The sequence below is a fragment of the Thermobia domestica genome, chromosome 16, assembly GCF_964235325.1.
Source record: "Thermobia domestica chromosome 16, izTheDome1.hap1.1, whole genome shotgun sequence".
In the NCBI taxonomy this organism is placed as follows: Eukaryota; Metazoa; Arthropoda; class Insecta; order Zygentoma; family Lepismatidae; genus Thermobia; species Thermobia domestica.
This window is the reverse complement of record NC_137469.1, coordinates 24,329,586-24,348,901: the sequence shown is the minus strand read 5'-3', so window position 1 is coordinate 24,348,901 and position 19,316 is coordinate 24,329,586. Positions and strand designations below refer to the sequence as shown.

Below are 19,316 nucleotides of genomic sequence, written 5' to 3'. Positions count from 1 at the left end.
TGAAAATAATAATGATTATAAAAATTTAAAATTATAAAATGAAACAATTAAAATTACACAACAATATTAAGACTATCCATGGCTTTGGATTGATTATTTTAACAAAAGAGACACTGACCAAAGCTTAAAACCCACTTTATTTTAAATTATAATTCGTAATGGTTTCGGATATCTAACTGTTAGATATCCGAAACCGTTACGAATTATAATTTAAAATAAAGTGTGTTTTAAGCTTTGGTCAGTGTCTCTTTTGTTACAACAATATTAATTTAATATTATGAAGATATTTCTGCCAGTTAACGTCTGATGAAAATAACGTTAAATTATTGAAACTGTTACGACTTATTTTAATTTTCATAAATAACTATATAATCTGGTCAGAAAAGTATTAATTAATACTATAGTATTAAATTCTTTTTTTTATTGTTTATTTTACAGATGGCACAATTGTTTTGGTTCTATTACATTCTGAAGCTAGTGGACTTCCTAGATACAGTGAGTACTTTATGCATATCATTGGAACTTTGAGGTAGGGTTTAGGATATAAATAACGTAGACTTACATAACTCTTGTTAAGGCTGAGCCACATAATCAAATCGACTTACATATTCAAATTTCAATTGCTTTCTCCGATAATTTCAGTACTATAAAAACTTTTGAGTAATGTTACGTAGAAACATTGTAGACATAAATATGTTGTCATAATCATTATCATTATAGGTATTCTGCCATTGTTGGCAGGTCTCTTTCCGTAGCTGAGAATCGTCCATGCTCCAAGGTCTTTCGCTAACTTCTTCATCTTCTCGTACGATTGCTCCATTTTGATATTGTCCATTAATGGTAATCTCCTTCGCCTCCTCCCTCTCTTTCCTGCCACCATACCTTCTAGCACGTCTCTCATGATACAGTTCCTTCTTAGCCAATGTCCCAAAATAGTTTCTCTTCCTCTTCTTAACAATATCAAAAATTGTTCTTTTCTTTTTCGCCATATTTTTAAGACTTTCTCATTCGTTTTTCACTCGAGGCAGCTGATTCTCTCCATTCTTCTCCACACTCATATTTCGAAAGCTTCCTTAAAATTTTCATAAAATTACAATCAAGTGTAAGATATTAAAACACGAATGATATTAAAATAAAACAGTGATAAAGGCTTTCGTAGTCATGAGTTTGGGTAATTCTTATAGTAGTCCTATGACCTTGTGTATGTGTCATATCAATATGTATGAAAACGAGAACGGTTAAAGATAATAAGAAACAGTTGTTTAGAATGGTTTTATTGTCCCTGTAATATATTCTGTCTCTGCTTTTATCTCTCTTTTACAACCAGAAGTGTTAGTTGTTTAACTCTTTCTATTTTAATACTGATCCGTATGCGCCAATATCGCTAGGAGATAATGAACATTGTTTCTATTTAATCAGCTTTCAAGTGTAGATTCCTCTTTGCTCTTATCTCTGTGTCACAGTAGGGATTCAATATTTGACCTTCATAGGTCAAAAAAGATCAAAAGAAGTTTATTGGTATGAATCAACGTCCCTAGAATAGGTTTCATCTCAGCCTTTACTTCTATACTAAAACTTATTCGATCCCTATAGTGCATTAATGGTCAGAGATAGGAAGAAATGTTTTAACCACTTTCTGTAAAATATTGGATCTGCATACTGCAATAATAGTCTGAGATAGGGAGAAATGTATTAAATGTATAGATTTAACCACCTCCTGTACAGAATTGGATCAGCATAGTGCAATAGTGGTCAGACATAGTGAAAAATGTATTAATTTATAGATTTATCCACTTTTGCGTTATATTAGATTTACATAGTGCAATAATTGTTAGAGATAGGGACAAATGCTTTAAATGTATAAATTTAACTACAGAATTGGATTAACATAGTGCAATAGTGTATAGAGATAGTGAGAAATGTATTAAATGTATGAGATTTAACCATTTTCTGCACAATATTGGATCCGCACACTGCAATAATTCTCCGAGATAGTGAAAATGTATTAATTTATAGATTTATCCACTTTTTTGTACTATATTAGATTTACGTACTGCAATAATTGTCAGAGATAGGGACAAATGCTTTAAATGTATAAATTTAACCACTTTCTGTACAGAATTGGATCAGCATAGCGCAATAGTGGTTAGAGATAGTGAGAAACGTATTAAATGTATAGATTTGAGCACTTTCTGTACAATATTGGGTTCAAAGGGTGCAATAACGGTCAGAGATAGTGAGAAATGTTTTAAATGTATGTATAGATTTAACCATTTTCTGCACAATATTGGATCCGCACACTGCAATAATGGTCAAAGATTGCATAAGACATTTCACAAAACGATACAAGAAGTACATATTCAAAATCAAGAGAAGATGAGAAGCATGACAATTCTCGTTGCTAACTTCAACTCGTGATTAACCCGCATAGTAGTGTTTTGAGGGTACCGTATTTTTAGTTAGGATTGTGTTATTTTAGTGTTGTATTAGATCTACAATCACCGATTTGTATAGCCAATATTACCGCAAGAATATTGGGAATGAATGAAAAATCAAGAGATATAGAGTATTTCTGGTCAATCATGCTAGCAAAGCTTACTGTAAATACCTTGATATGCATTAAGTATTTTAAGTGTTTCGTTTCAGAATGGCAGGAAATATATTACAGAATCCTTTACGTATGTACAGTAAAATTACGAAATATTCCATTCGTTTTATTATTAAATCCTGTTAACTGTAAATTTTGGCATAATTGTAGAAAAGTTTTGTCATTTTTAGCTATATTCCATAAATCATTCAGCTGCTTTCTGATGGCTCATGCTGGGAACAGTGTAAAGAGAAAGACCCAGTAGGGAGAATTGCTTTATGCAACAGTGAACCTTATATTTTTTAGTTATAGTTATAGTCAATATTTTTACATAGACCCTATGAAATTAATTATGTGTAGTATGGGAATACCCAGAAGCATCAGAACATCGGAAGACAACTTTGATTTTGGTTCAGAATGATCAAATGAAAAAAAAAAAAAAGATTTAAAAATGGGAAAGGGAAAACTAGAAGACCATTCTGAAAATTGACAAATACTGTCGTCACTCTAAAAGCCTTGGTGGCTCAGTGGTAAAGTGATTACCTCTGGTAAGTGGAATTCCTGGTTCGATCTCCATCCAAATAAGTTTGTGGTGAACAACATCGTGTCCGTGGAACTTCTCAGGATACTCCCGTTTCCTCCCATTTTCTTAGTACACCAATTCCACGATCATCATTCACGTATTTTAATTATCGTTTCCCATAGTCTAGAAGGCGTAATTATGGGGCGTTTAACTGAAAAAAAAAATAATTTTTCGAGTAGCCTTGGAGTTCATCGAGTCAGAACTAATACTCACGAAGTTGAGGTGAACGAGAGTGAAGGTTGAAAAGCAACCAAAGACCCAGTCCCGAGTTAATACCCGGGCAGATACCAACAGGGAACCAAGTTAATCGAAGAGCTTGCCGTGGGACGTCTTTGTCGAACTACCCGATTAAAGCCATCTGTCCAGCTAGAGCCAATCTGACAGCATCGGATCCATGGCCAGAACAGTATTACATCAGAAAAGTGCCAGAATATCAATACAGAATGCAAGGTACGTGCTAGAGCTAACCTCTGAGTCATTTAAAAGATCTTACTCTCCCTCTTTTTCATAGCACCTCAGTCTGTTATTCTCTTTTAAGTTTGAACCCCCTCGTATATAAGCGGTTAGCATACGCGCCTTTGTCATTGGAGACCCAGGTTCGATTTACAGCGGAAGCTCATGTGATTCGGATACCACGTTGAGTTGTAAGTCCATGTTTCATATAGCCTTGCTAAAATAAAATCTCTTCTAACTTTTTTTTAAAGCAGATTAGGCATTAGATCCCAACATTAAATTGTAACTTCTAGTGAGAGAAAATGTGGACTGATTTTCCCGTATATACCTTTGAGTTTTAATGAACTACAGAGCTGGTATTCACCTAGCTACAAATACTGAAGATGCTTCGTATTTCCATACTTCACAAAAGTACATTAATACTATGGCTTCTAAACTCACATAGATTCCTTGTTTCTTTTCCAGATATTCTTCATTTTGAGGAAAAAGAATAACCAGGCTTCCTTCCTTCATGTGTACCACCATGTATATCTCGCTATCATAAGCTGGACAATAACAAGGATAGCACCCGGTGAGTACCAGTTTAACCTTGTAAAAAATACCATCATGTATATCTCGCTATCATAAGCTGAACAATAACAAGGATAGCACTAAGTGAGTACCAGTTTAACCTTGTAAAAAATACCATCATGTATATCTCGCTATTATAAGCTGGACAATAACAAGGATAGCACCCGGTGAGTACCAGTTTAACCTTGTAAAAAATACCATCATGTATTTCTCGCTATCATAAGCTGGACAATAACAAGGATAGAACCCGGTGAGTACCAGTTTAACCTTGTAAAAAGTACCATCATGTATATCTCGCTATCATAAGCTGGATAATAACAAGGATAGCACTAAGTGAGTACCAGTTTAACCTTGTAAAAAATACCATCATGTATATCTCGCTATTATAAGCTGGACAATAACAAGGATAGCACCCGGTGAGTACCAGTTTAACCTTGTAAAAAATACAATCATGTATTTCTCGCTATCATAAGCTGAACAATAACAAGGATAGCACCCAGTGAGTACCAGTTTAACCTTGTAAAAAAATACCATCATGTATATCTTGCTATTATAAGCTGGACAATAACAAGGATAGCAACCGGTGAGTACCAGTTTAATCTTTGTACAAAATATCACTTTAGTTATCTTTAATTTTTCCCCTCTTATTCTTCCATGCACGGATATACGGAAATGATTTTGTTGCAAGTAGTTCTGTACTCACGACTGTTAGGAATGTATTGTTTAGAACAAAGGTGCCCGAACTCAAGAGATCGGCGGTCGTGATTTCGGAACTCACGCTCACTCGACCTCATCCTCACGAATTGAGCATGAGTTCCAAATCATGTTGTGAATGTGAGGTGGGGTGAAAGCAGCAGCGTTTTCTCTGGGTGTGCAAGTCGTGTGTTAACGCCCAGCGAAAAATAAAGAAAAGAGTATTTTAATTTAATTAAACGGATCGTCAGAACTTGGGATTTTTTTATTTTCAACGAGACAGAATCAACTGTTGAAATGCAAAAGAACAGAGAAGTGCTGTGCGGTCTCCGTCATGTTTTGAGGAGGCAACTCTGCGAGTAAGTCGTTGGCAACGCTTTGGCTGAAGTTTCACTGTTTTAGAAGACTCCTATTGTGCATCCGCTTCATGTTCCTCACTTCGTGCTTGTGTGATCCAAGTCGTTGGTGTAATAATCTTAAAAAACGAAGACCAGTAACTTTGAATGGCGATAGTGGTAATTATTAAGTTTGTTAATTTATTGGAACTACTAACTTCTTACGTACAATCACATACATATCGTTACTTTACAAAATCTCAAACACTATTCTCTTTATCGGAATCCCTTATCTTAAAAGCTGTAACTTCTTAACATAAATGCTACCAAACTTATTTATTGTTACAGTATCACAACAGTAAATTAACAACTTTCCTCTTCTTCTGACTATCCCATTACTTGCACTACACAATAGGTCATTAAAGGCCAATCAACCACTATCACTCAATTCACCTAACAGTTGGTTAGGAAATCAACGTCTTGAGTTTTCTGCTTCTCTCAAGCGTTGCCAAGTCTGCAGATTTATTTGTGGATGTACAGATATTTTATAGCAATACGGAATACATTTTTGGGGGGGGGGGGGAGAGGGGATATGATCTACGCACTTTTTTATTGCTAAACATATCATTCAATTCAAAAGTTAATGGTGCAATCGAGTTCTTCCTAAAATCCGTAAGGAGTACTGTGAAAAGAAACATTTTTTTCTCGATCCAAGTTGTGTTGGAAGTGTCAGTTGATGCAAAAACAAAAAGTCTGGACTGAAGCTAGAGAACGGTTTTCCATTTTGCCTTTTTATTTCCCTAATTTTCATTTACTTTGTCGTTAGTGGATCATCCTCAAGACTTACGGTTTCGGGCCTCTATTACTGTTTCTAAAGCAGTAATCCAGAGGTTTCAACGCAAAGAAAGACGACTTGAGCAAAAAAGGTCACGTAATTGTAAGTAAATAATTGCTTGTATTTGATTTTCAGTTTCATATTTTGAGGGTATATTTACTTATACTATAATTATTATAATCAAATGTATTCCTTACGTAATAACATCCTCCTTGATTGCTCTTTATAATTTCCAGACTAAATTGTTAAAACTAAATTGCTATTTATAGGTTGGCATAAATAGGATATTATGCAGTGAGGATCATGGTTCCTTACTTTCGAAAATTGCGAGAACTTCCAGGTACAGACTATATTCAGGAAATCGATGAGTAGGGAAAGTATAGTCACTATTAAATACTCGTATGCTGAATGCGAATGCCACTAAAATAGTTATGCGTAAATTGAGGTAAATTTATCACAATAATTTTGATCAGTAAAACAATGTGGGTGGGCCCATCTTTGCTCCTGGGAAGAGGGGGTTCCCCCTCTAGTATCACCTATGGTTGTGAGGGTTAATATATTTTTCCTTTCTTGCCAACGCCCTAACATCCACGTCAGGAGACGCTACTGGTCGAAAGGTATCTTGTGAGTGTAATGTCCAGTGAGCGTGATATCGAAATGATGCGACTGTGATGTCAAAAGCATGTGTGTGTGATGTCGAAATGATGTGAGTGTGATGTCGAAAAGATGTGATGAGCATGAGGTCGAATTGATGTCGTGAGCTTGAATTTCAGTTATGCACATTTGGTTTAGAGACTGTGTCATTTGGAGTACCTGTGTGTCACTGTTAGGAGATGTGGGTTACCGTTAGAAAAATACAAATAACAATATATCACAATCTAGCACTTAACTGTGTATTTTTACATATGCGGTACATCAATAAATAGAATCTGGTAGACAGTAAAAAGGATCAGTCACAAGAGATGAATGAAATGAAATCTTTAAGTCCCACGGTTATGCCGGTTAGGCTAAAAGAGACGGTGATGATGAGAGAATGAAATGGTGGAATTAAGAAAGTTTAGGAAACGGAAGAACCCTGTTAAAACCCACGAGCACGGTGTTTGTCCACCACAAAGTCCACACGACGTGAACTAGGATCGAACCAGGGACCCCAAGCAGAGGAGGTGAACGCTCTACCACTGAGCCACCGCGCCCACACGCACAAGAAGTTTCAGTTTCGTCCGGTAGATGTTGACCGTTGAGAATGTTTGCTCCCATCTAACGGCGAATTGTGTAACATCAACTACTTTGTTTCAATAGTAGAAGCTGGGATATTATGGGTGGTTACACTTAAAGACACCGTTACCCATTAAGATATTAACAGACTGACTGCAGTAACAAACTTGTCCGAGATAACTTTGGCTGTCTATTGCAGGAAACAAATTTCAAAAAAAATCACTTTCGTTAAAAGATTTATCGGGTGGACTAACTGCCGGACATAAATCGCCGTTACTCGTTACTATGTTAACGGATTGACTCCATTAAAAAACTCGGCCGAGATAGTTGCTCTAATAATCTATTACGAGAAAAGAATTCAAAAATAGGTTTCTGTTCAAGAGTTATTATGTTGACTAAAGGGTGGACTTAATTCGCCGTTACTCTTTAACATGTTAACGGATTGACGTCATTAATAAACTTGGCTGAGATATATTCTAGCTATATATCGCATAAAATAGTTAAAACCTCGCTTTTGTTCAACAGTTATATGGGACAACGGACATATAAACGGTGTTTCAAAACAACACCGACAACGTTTGGGAGGTGATTCCTGACAGCAAGATAAGACAAAAAGTATAGACCAACCTAGGTGCATAAATGCTTCCTTTCGGAGTTATAGGTTGCCGAAAAATGAATTTTACAGGTCCATAGCTCCAAAACTATGGGACCTACCGCAGTCGGGTCAAGACTTTACTTAAGAACTAATATGTGTGCTATCCAAAAATACATTTTTCAGAATCCTAAGGTACTCACACAACAATTTTTATAGAGGAAGTTTTTCTACGGGCATATAATTCGAAGTACTCAAAACTACCTCTATAAAAATTGCTGCGGAAGTGGCACAGGATTCTGAAACTTCGATATTTGGATAACGCACTATTAGTTCCTAAGTAAAGTCTTGACCTGACTACGGTACGTCAAATAGTATTGGAGCTATGGACCTTTAAAGTTCATTTTTTCATGTTTTCGGCAGCCTATAACTCCGAAAGGAAGCATTAGTGCACCCAGGTTGGTCTATGCAAATTTGTTTTATCTTGTTGTCAGAAATCACCTCTCAAACGTTGTCAGTGTTGTTTTGAAACACCCTGTATAAGTCAAAAGTTACCCGTTAAGATATTAACGGATTGACTCCATTAAGGAATTCGGATGAGATAATCGCTCTAGCTATCTGTATTGCAAGAAAAACATAGAATTCAAAATTTCATTTTAATTCAAGAATTATTATATACGGGATAACGAACGGACATAAGTTTCCATTACCCGTTAAGATATTAACGGATTGACTCCATTAAGGAATTCGGATGAGATAATCGCTCTAGCTATCTGTATTGCAAGAAAAACATAGAATTCAAAATTTCATTTTAATTCAAGAATTATTATACGGGATAACGGACAGAGATAAGTTTCCATTACCCGTTAAGATATTAACGGATTGACTCCATTAAGGAATTCGGATGAGATAATCGCTCTAGCTATCTGTATTGCAAGAAAAACATAGAATTCAAAATTTCATTTTAATTCAAGAATTATTATACGGGATAACGGACGGAGATAAGTTTCCATTACCCGTTAAGATATTAACGGATTGACTCCATTAAGGAATTCGGATGAGATAATCGCTCTAGCTATCTGTATTGCAAGAAAAACATAGAATTCAAAATTTCATTTTAATTCAAGAATTATTATACAGGATAACGGACGGACATAAGTTTCCATTACCCGTTAAGATATTAACGGATTGACTCCATTAAGGAATTCGGATGAGATAATCGCTCTAGCTATCTGTATTGCAAGAAAAACATAGAATTCAAAATTTCATTTTAATTCAAGAATTATTATACAGGATAACGGACGGACATAAGTTTCCATTACCCGTTAAGATATTAACGGATTGACTCCATTAAGGAATTCGGATGAGATAATCGCTCTAGCTATCTGTATTGCAAGAAAAACATAGAATTCAAAATTTCATTTTAATTCAAGAATTATTATACAGGATAACGGACAGAGATAAGTTTCCATTACCCGTTAAGATATTAACGGATTGACTCCATTAAGGAATTCGGATGAGATAATCGCTCTAGCTATCTGTATTGCAAGAAAAACATAGAATTCAAAATTTCATTTTAATTCAAGAATTATTATACAGGATAACGGACGGAGATAAGTTTCCATTACCCGTTAAGATATTAACGGATTGACTCCATTAAGGAATTCGGATGAGATAATCGCTCTAGCTATCTGTATTGCAAGAAAAACATAGAATTCAAAATTTCATTTTAATTCAAGAATTATTATACAGGATAACGGACGGAGATAAGTTTCCATTACCCGTTAAGATATTAACGGATTGACTCCATTAAGGAATTCGGATGAGATAATCGCTCTAGCTATCTGTATTGCAAGAAAAACATAGAATTCAAAATTTCATTTTAATTCAAGAATTATTATACGGGATAACGGACGGAGATAAGTTTCCATTACCCGTTAAGATATTAACGGATTGACTCCATTAAGGAATTCGGATGAGATAATCGCTCTAGCTATCTGTATTGCAAGAAAAACATAGAATTCAAAATTTCATTTTAATTCAAGAATTATTATACAGGATAACGGACGGAGATAAGTTTCCATTACCCGTTAAGATATTAACGGATTGACTCCATTAAGGAATTCGGATGAGATAATCGCTCTAGCTATCTGTATTGCAAGAAAAACATAGAATTCAAAATTTCATTTTAATTCAAGAATTATTATACAGGATAACGGACGGAGATAAGTTTCCATTACCCGTTAAGATATTAACGGATTGACTCCATTAACGAACTTAGCCGAGATAATCACTGTAACTGTTTATTGTGAAAGAAACAGACTTCTACAATTACCTTTCGTCCAAAAGTTATCGCGTGGACTAACGAACGGGAATAAGTCACGTTATTTATCAAGATGCTAATGGATTTACTCCATTAATAAGCTCCCAGATGTAGTCACTCTAGCTGCCTATTCACAAAAAAAAAATCAAAAATTCGCCTTTATTGAATAGGTTATTACTAGAGACCGGATGTTAGGCAAAATGCCTATTCTTTAATATTGAAGATATGGTCAAAAATAACGTTTTAAAGTTTTTATAGGTTGTTATAGTTTCAATTTAAGCCAATTTTATTTTGCCTATTTTGCCTATTTGGCCTCTTTCTGCCTAAATAATTGCTTTAGTTCCTAATGTTGCCTATTCTATGCATTTTCTTCGAAATAAGGCTTTATTGGTAAAAATATATAATTTAGTATCTCAAGAAAGGATTCTACCTCTTCGAGAAATAAGTGCTGTTTGTAGTAATAAGATGCAATAAAACTTTGGACTGCTATGTGTACTAATAAAGTTCTGTAAAACTTTGGAATGCTGTGTGTACTGATTAAAATGTATAGAATTTGGACTGTTATATGTAGTGATAAAGCGCTGCATAGAATGTATTTACAAAATACACATGGAATACATGTCAACCTTCGTTTTTATATATACATTAAAAAATATTAACAAACAAGTATGTTTCTATATTCTTTGAAAAATATCTATGACTTGAATTTATTTTTTTTAATTGTATTGAGTTATTTCGAGTTACACTTTAGTGCCTATTTTACTGCCTATTTTTTAAATTTTAAGTGAATATTTGCCTGCCTATTTTCTAGGTTTTAATGCCTAAATATCCGATCTCTAGTTATTACGTAGACTAAAGGGTGGACATAAGACGCCGTTACTCGTTAATATACAAACGGATTGACCCCATTAATGAACTCGGCCGATGTAGCTGGTCTATTTATCTATTGTGTAGAAAGAGTTCAAAAATTCGTTTAAGAGTTATCATGGAACAATAACATTACATACTAACATTACTATATTACAAGTAACCCTAACACTTAGGTGATTATAATAATTTGTAGTAGCAGAATAAATACTATCAATTACGACACATATAATTTAACTTCATAAGAAGTTTCGTTTTTCTCGATAACTCTGCATGGGAATTTATCTTCAAACATCTTACTTTAATTCTCTTTGGACAATTTTATAGTTAAGCGAAAATAAGGCTTGAAGAGTTATTTAACTAGCAGGATACCCGTCCTTCGCACGGGGACATTTTGGACATAAAAGGGTGAATTTGGATTTAAATAACATGGGAAGTGTCACTGTTCATCTCAGCGACCCAGAAATCTATAGATTAGACCATTTAAGCGTTCTAACAATGTGTTCCATCTTCACTATACAGATACTCTATGTCAACACCGGAAATAGTGTACCACTTCCGGTTTCAATATTAATTCACAAAATATCACGCTATCTACAAACCAAACTTTTTTTTCACGTGGCATACACGATATTTGATGAGACAAATGTTGTAAATCTGGGAATGTCCCCGATAAACCGGGACGTCTGGGAGCTCTACCATATAGCGGGATGAATAATCGAGCCAAACAACTATCTATGAAATTTTTGAGTTTAACGTCCCACGTTTATGCCTGTTAGGCTAAGGGAGATGGTGATTAAAGCAAGTGAATGATGATGGACGAATTAGTAGAATGAGAAAGTGGGAGGAAACGGGAGTAGCTAAGAAAACCTATGGACACAATGATATACTACCCATTACAAACTTACATGGCCGGGAATGGAACCACGAACCTCACGCATCAAAGGTAAGCGCTCTACCACTTAGCTACCACACTCCCCTGGGGAAGAAAATTGTTCGGATAAAAACTTAATTTCAATTTTATACAATGTTGGCCATTTTTTTTTTACCATTGACATAGTAATCGGTAGCTGTTCCTAAATCTTTTAAAACAAACAACAGTGTATGGAATTTTTTTTTTTGGGGGGGAGAGATGAATGTTTTAAAAAAACACAAAAAAATAAACAATTACCTACCAATTATCTTTGTATGTAATTTGTATCGTTTCGAAATAGTTTTAATTTTTATTATTTTTTAAAGAAAAAAATTCCTTATTTTTATCTCGTTTCAGGAGGACAAGCAGCGTTGTCAATGGCTTTGAACTGTCTTATTCACAGCATCATGTATCTCTACTACTTTTTGGCAGCTTTGGGACCAAAAGTGCAGAAGTATCTTTGGTGGAAAAAGTACCTGACAGCAATGCAACTGGTACGTGGAATCTCTTGACTATAATAGTACATCATCCCAAGTAATGTTATTTAATCAACCTTCGTCTGAAAAGAAAATAATTACGCTATAAACTTTAAATAATTAAACCTTGTACAGTCAGCGACAACAGTTCTTTCCGTTTCATGAAAGTACTTTCGTAATTAACTTTAGGACGGAAGGACAATTTTGAGTACAGTTTTCAGTAAATTAAAAAGAATGAAATTTTATGTACGTTCCAGCCATACCAGCGCTATTCTCAAAATAAATTTTACCAAACGGAAAGAACTTTTTTGTTGCTGACTGTAGCATTTATCTTGATTCACCCTTGTAACTTTGAGTTAATGGACAAAAGAAAATTCTGTACCATTCAACTGTCGGGTGGGGGACATTGTTTGACGTATTCTTTCATACAACCAGGTTAACCTTGTTGCCAACCCAATAAAAAGTTGTATTCGAGTTCGATTTCCGGTGGGGGCACTCGGTCGAAAAAGTGTAAACCGCTTTTTCAGGCCAGCTACCCTGAATGAGGTTTTCCTGGGGTTTCCTCATTCACGCCAGGCGAATGCTAAGCTGGTACCTAACTTATAGATCCCAGGCCGCTTTCTTCCTTCGCCAATCCTTTCTTCCTTACCTTTCCCCGGATTGTGTGCTCGCCGAGGGACGTCATCCCTCAAACGTGACGGGCTAAATGGTCACAGATGGCAAGAACATAGAAATCTAAATCCTAAATCCCTAAAAATTTGTATTTAAATAATTTCGCTACGTCAGGTTATTACATATTTTAAATCTACATAGTGAACGAAAACTTAACAAAGCATATTTATTACGCATCGTTGCAAACTATGGATACTACAGTATCAGAAACATCGAAAAACAACAAAATTTCGAACGGTTCTGTTACAGTAATAACACAAGTGAGACAGAAGTGGTAATGCATATCCGAAGTACCCTAAAGTCGAATACTATGGTCAGCATATGTCATATTTCTATTAATTACGAACAAAGTTCTGAGGAATTGAAAATAAGGAAGGAATTTCGAAATAAGGAACTTTCTTCAAAGGTCCTTATTTCGAAAATGTGATTTAAAAAGTATCACATCCAATTTCGTACATAGTTTTAAATAGACATAAATGCCGTTCACAGCAAGTTGATATCTAAAATTGTCCTCATGATATAAAAAAGATGATAAAAGATGCTATATTGCTTAAAATGGTCTATTTGTGCACTGTAAAAAATGAGGTGTTGAAATAACACAAAATGACTACCACTGTAGCGTGTTACTTGTGTGTCACTTCAGCACAAAGACATCGCCTTCCGAGTATATCAAAAATAACTATTTACTACCTGAGAGAATTTGCATTGATATTTATCGTTTAATATGAGCAAAGCTTTGCAAAATATCTTTGGGACCTCTGCCAAGTAACGAATAATGTTCTATGTTTTCAGTAATCGGTCACAATACGATTGTTGTAAACCTGTGAATCGTCTGACAACAGTAACACAGGCAACAGTTCTGTTATCTTATGCTCATATATGCTAAGACACAAGAATAACAGATAAAGAAAACAAATGGAAGCACAGCTATCTGTGTAACTGTTGTCATATGATCCTGACTATCCTGAAAGGACTCTATCCTGGTTTTTTCAGTCACAACAGGTCAATACCGGGATCGTATTTTAAATATCCAGAACCTGGCCGCTTTTGCTCAAGTCTATCGATTGTGGAAACAGTATAGAAAAATCTCCTTCAAGTTACTACTCCTCTAAAAAAGGCTGAAACCATATGTGTCTCTGACTTTTTTTCTGTCTATCTTAACAAGGCGAGTAGAAGACACTTTTTGCATCTGTCCATTTCAACTACCACAACACGACAAGTGTCACAAGATTTTGTTTCTTCAGTTGCACAGCAACCCTGCTCGGATATTTTTCATCCACGGCAAAACGCCGGATAATATGAAAGGGTACGCTTTTTATCCGACAAACTGCCGGAAACGTATCCGGCAAATCGTCGGATAATGTGAAAGAAGCCTAAGGGTTCAGCTGTTGCTAAGCGAGAGAAAGCGAGTGGATTTCCTTCAGCCGATAGCAGCGCTTGAAACGGAAGACTAGGGATCAAGTCAATGTGGCATATCTTTAGAGGCGAAGGACTGGTTTTGATTTTATCAGCGGTCAAACACATCTCCTTGTCATAGTTTTCTGTTCAAATCTCCCTGAGTAGCTCAAAGATGAACTTCCACCTTATTGCCATTCCAAAGCCCACCCGCTTTGACTTTACACGGGGAGGTAATCAAGGAAACTTACCTTTCTAGCTTAAAAAAAAAAATTGAACTTTCGACCGCGATTTCTAAATGTAGGGCAAATTTTAAACAGCTCTGTAATGGAAGAAAATTAATTTTAAACTAACACGTTCTAATATTACCCTAGCAAGAAAAACTAAAACTGAACGTGTAATATTAATAATAATACAGACCTGGACAAATTTTGAAATATGTAAAATAAATGGTTTTAATAAAACTTTCAAATGAAGTGTTCAATGTTAATTATACGAGAAGTGTCAACAATAATTGTCCATGGCATAGAAAATCTGTCATTTTTCTCTCACTGTAATGCACTGTAATGTTCCAGAGCACGAATACTACTTAAAAAAAAAAAACTTGGAGGCTGTGCTAACAGCCGTTCTTTTACAGCCCGCAAAGCATGATCATTGTTGACAAACTTTGTCCCTCACAGTTGCTGCTTAAGCTTAAGGACCGAGTGAAAGTCACTTGGGAAAATATCTGGAGAGTAGGGAGGGTGCTCAAGTATTTTGAACTCGGCATCAGCAATAGTGGCGGCGGTAAGGTGACTTCTATGAGCAGGAGCATTATCCTGCAGCAGCAGCAGCACTTTCCTGTGTAGCATCCCTCTGAGTTTGTCCTTGATTGTTTCCCTAATATCAATTGTGAATAAAAGTCACCTGTAATTGTCTTTTGGCCCTGCAGATAATAAATTAACTATTCCCCCCCAAAAAAAAAAACTTTGGCCATAAGATTGGTATTGTCTTGAATTTCTTGTAGTACAAAGAATCATGGTGTCGTCACTGCATACTCTATTGCATGGACTCTTTATCCTAATGATGTACGTAGCTTCATCTATAGTCATATCTAGCAGGAAAATTACCTGGGTGTTTCTTAGACAAGGCCAAATTTGTCTCTGAACAACGGACTTGTTGACGCTTTTGATCATCGGACTGATACCTTATGCATTTCGAAGTGTTGGTGTAAAATTGTGTCTATTGAACCGAATAACATGCCAATAACCTCAGCTAACCTCCTCACAATTAGTCGTCTGTCATCCATTATCAAGTCGTGAATCATGTTAATGATTTCTGGTGTGCACAGTCTTACGGGCTGTCCTGCACCTGATGCATGTTCACAGCTCTCCATGTCGCCCCGGAAGTCACGTTATCAGTTTTATGATGATTTGGTATGTAGGGGCGTAATCACCTAATAGATTTGCCATGTTTTTATGAATCTCCTTGAGTATTAATTAGGGATGGCCATTTCCGGAAAAAGAGTTTTCCGGTTTCCGGAAAAATATTTTCCTTTTTCCGTTTTTCCGGAAAATGTGGCCATCCATAGTATTAATTCCTTCCTCTGTAGGTAATTAATGACGTCTCTTTGTTCAGATTTATCCATTTTCTCAATCGCCGCTCACATTGACCTAAAAAGGAAAGCAAAACAGTGACATTATAGATCCGACATGCCTGAAACTTTGTCTCTAAACATTCAAAGGATACATTATGCTGCATGTACAGTCAGTGACAAAAGTTCTTCCAGTTTGATGAAATTGGTTTTGTAAACAACTTCAGAATGGAAGGATAATTTGAGTACAGTTTTCAGTAAATTAAAAAAAGAATTTAATTTTAAGTTATGTACACTCATGTCCAAAATTATTGTTGCATATCTATAACTGTCTTTTCGTAAGAATATAATTTGTTAATGATTTTTGCAGGGTACTTTTAATACTGATACTATGTGTATAATCGGGAAATGTATATTTGTGGTAAATTTCATGGCAAAAGAATTATAAATACGAAAATTAGAATTAGTAAAACAAAATGTTGCTAAATGGACAAGGAAGTTTTATTTTCGTTTTATTGTTCTTATTTACTGCTCTTTTGTCATGAAATTTGCCACATACATGTTTCTGCCGATTATACACATAGTAACATTATAAGAAATACCGGGCGAATTCGTTATCAAATTGTATTCCTACAACAACGTATCCCTACATGCAACAATAATTTTGGACATGAGTGTACGTGCCAACTATACCACCGTTGTACGTTCCAGAAATACCACCACTATTGCGAAAATAATTATTACCAAACGGAAAAAAAGAACATTTGTTTCTGACTGTACAGTTTCATCTATTTCAGATAATCCCTTCTATATTAGGGACAATAATTGATGAACACCACTCATATATATATATGAGGAAGTTCCATCGCTTCCCATGCATTAGACACAACCTTAATGTCTGGTCCAGCTCACGGACCGATTCAGATTTACGCAATTATCTCTATCTGCTTCCACCCAGGAAACAAAAATCAATTGCAGTTTTGATCTGAGTGAATATCAGTGGCGTAGCAGCTGCCCCGCAATCCCCGCAGTGCGGGGGGGGGGCGAAGTATATGGGGCCCCGAAGTCTTGCGATGAATAAAGATTTAAAGAAGTAGAACTCCAACCTTAATTCTATCGGCTTTACAAGTAGGGCCCTTTCTCTATACTTTGCCGGGGGAGCCACAAAAGTGTGCTACGCCACTGGTGAATATACTTCTTACTAAGGCGGACTTTTTAACAGAACATCCACAGCTTAACAGACTAATATCTCATTTCCTATTTTGTTCATTAATAACTGCATGTTTTGTTCTAATGTTTAGAGATTGATAATTATATTTCTCTCTCTCTCTGTTTCAGGTTCAGTTCTCTATTTCGTTCTGCCATGGAACTCTGGGAATTATTGGAGACTGCATGTACCAACAGAAAATCCTTACGTACACCTATTTTCCTAACCTTTTCCTTATTTCCTACCAGTTTGTAAAATTTTATATTCAGTCCTATTGTAAACCAAAGAAGCAGTAGACGATCTATATACAACATCATAACCTCCAAGCGTGTCAAAATAAAAAATAAAAAAAAGTGTAAATAAATAATTTATCTTTGCATCTAAGTGATAATATTATTTTACCTTATTTTCTTTCATTTTGTATTTATTAGATTTCAAAAACAATGCTATGCATAAGTATAGTAAATATTGAAAGGAAAATGACATTATTTTAGTTTAACGTCCCACGATTATGTCCTCTAGGCTAAGGGACACGATGATTAATGCAAATGAATGATGAGGGAAGGATTGGTGGAATGAAAGAGTGGGAGGATACGCGAGTAGCCCTGGGAAAACACACGGACACGATGTTGTCCACCACAAGTTTACTTGGCCGGGAATCGAACCAAGGACCACCAGAGATAAGCGCTCTACCACTGAGTCACCTTGCTCTCTCCCGAAAACAGTGAAAAAGAAGCTTTGAAATCATCATGATTAAACTTTTACTTACATACACCCGGCAACACTGCTATTCATTTCTATGGGGCTACTTAAAGCAAGAGGTATATAAGAACATATTCTCGAACTATACAAGATTTGGAAACGAACATTCGCGGTGCCATTGAGAATATTAACAATTCTACTTTTCATAAAGTTGCTGCCAAGATGGTGATACGTGTGAACCAGTGTTTGAATCAAAACAGGAGGCACTTCCAGCATCTCTGTAGAACTGATAACTCGTTTCGTAATAGTAGCAGTGTTGCCGGATACATGTAATTAAAAGTTTTATCATGATAATTTCAAAGTTTCTTTTTCATTGTTTTCAGGAATTGCATATTGTAGACAGATCCTTAACACACCTTTTGATGCACTGAAACATCAGCAATGTTGTCAATTCAAAGCGTTAACTTATGAAAACTTCAATTTCCCTAGTTCAACCTTACAGAGGCCTCATCCGATTAGTTACGGGTGGAGATCAAAAATTCTTTTTTCTGCTCCATAGTTTACTTGCTACTCCAGCTAAACAAACTGAAATTTAAAGACAGAACATCAATACATATGAGTTATGAGTCAATGTACATGTTTTGCAAAAAAAAAAAAAAAAAAAAAAAAAAAAAAAAAAAAAAAAAGGATTTATACCCTCGGTTACATCTGGTAACACTGTATGGTTCCTAGTGTACTTCAATCGTTGCTTCCTACTTTAAAAAATGAAATGAAATCTTTAAGTTTTACGTCCAACGGTTATGCCGGTTAGGCTAAAGGAGACGGTGATGATGAGAGATAAGTGAAATGAAGAAAGTGTGAGGAAACGGGAGAACCTCGAGAAAACCCACGAGCACGGTGTTTATCCACCGCAAAGTCCACACGGCGCGAGCTGGGATCGAACCAGAGACCCCAAACACCGGAGGTGAACGCTCTACCATTGAGCTACCGCGCCCCCGCTTACTACTTTAAAAATATATGCATGAACAAAGCTTAAAATTTTGTATAATCATTATTTGTGTATCGCTTCAGGTTCAAAAGTTCTACTATCGCAAACTCCAGGTTGTATTGTATATTGGACACCCTGTAGTTCCTAAATGAAGTCTAAACTCGACTACGGTATGTCCCATAGTTTTGGAGCTATGGATCTTTAAACTTTATTATTATTATTATTTTTTTTTTTTTTTCATGTTTTCGGAAGCCTATAACTCTGGAAGAAAGCATTTTTGCTCCGAGGTTGATCTGTTTTTTTTTGTCTTATCTTTGTGTCAGGAATGACTTTCCAA

General features: G+C 35.6%; 1 protein-coding gene across 1 annotated transcript in view; it reads left to right on the top strand.

Annotated features, from left to right (window-relative positions):
* LOC145672734 (very long chain fatty acid elongase 7-like) overlaps positions 1-17,673 on the top strand; it is a 43,480-nt gene extending 25,807 nt beyond the window's left edge. The window contains exons 5-8 of the mRNA XM_081741909.1: positions 439-495; positions 4,089-4,194; positions 12,324-12,460; positions 17,421-17,673. Of these exons, the coding sequence (XP_081598035.1) occupies positions 439-495; positions 4,089-4,194; positions 12,324-12,460; positions 17,421-17,585 (465 nt within the window). The 3' untranslated portion in view covers positions 17,586-17,673. The remainder of the gene's footprint in view (positions 1-438; positions 496-4,088; positions 4,195-12,323; positions 12,461-17,420) is intronic.
* Positions 17,674-19,316: the final 1,643 nt, after the last annotated feature.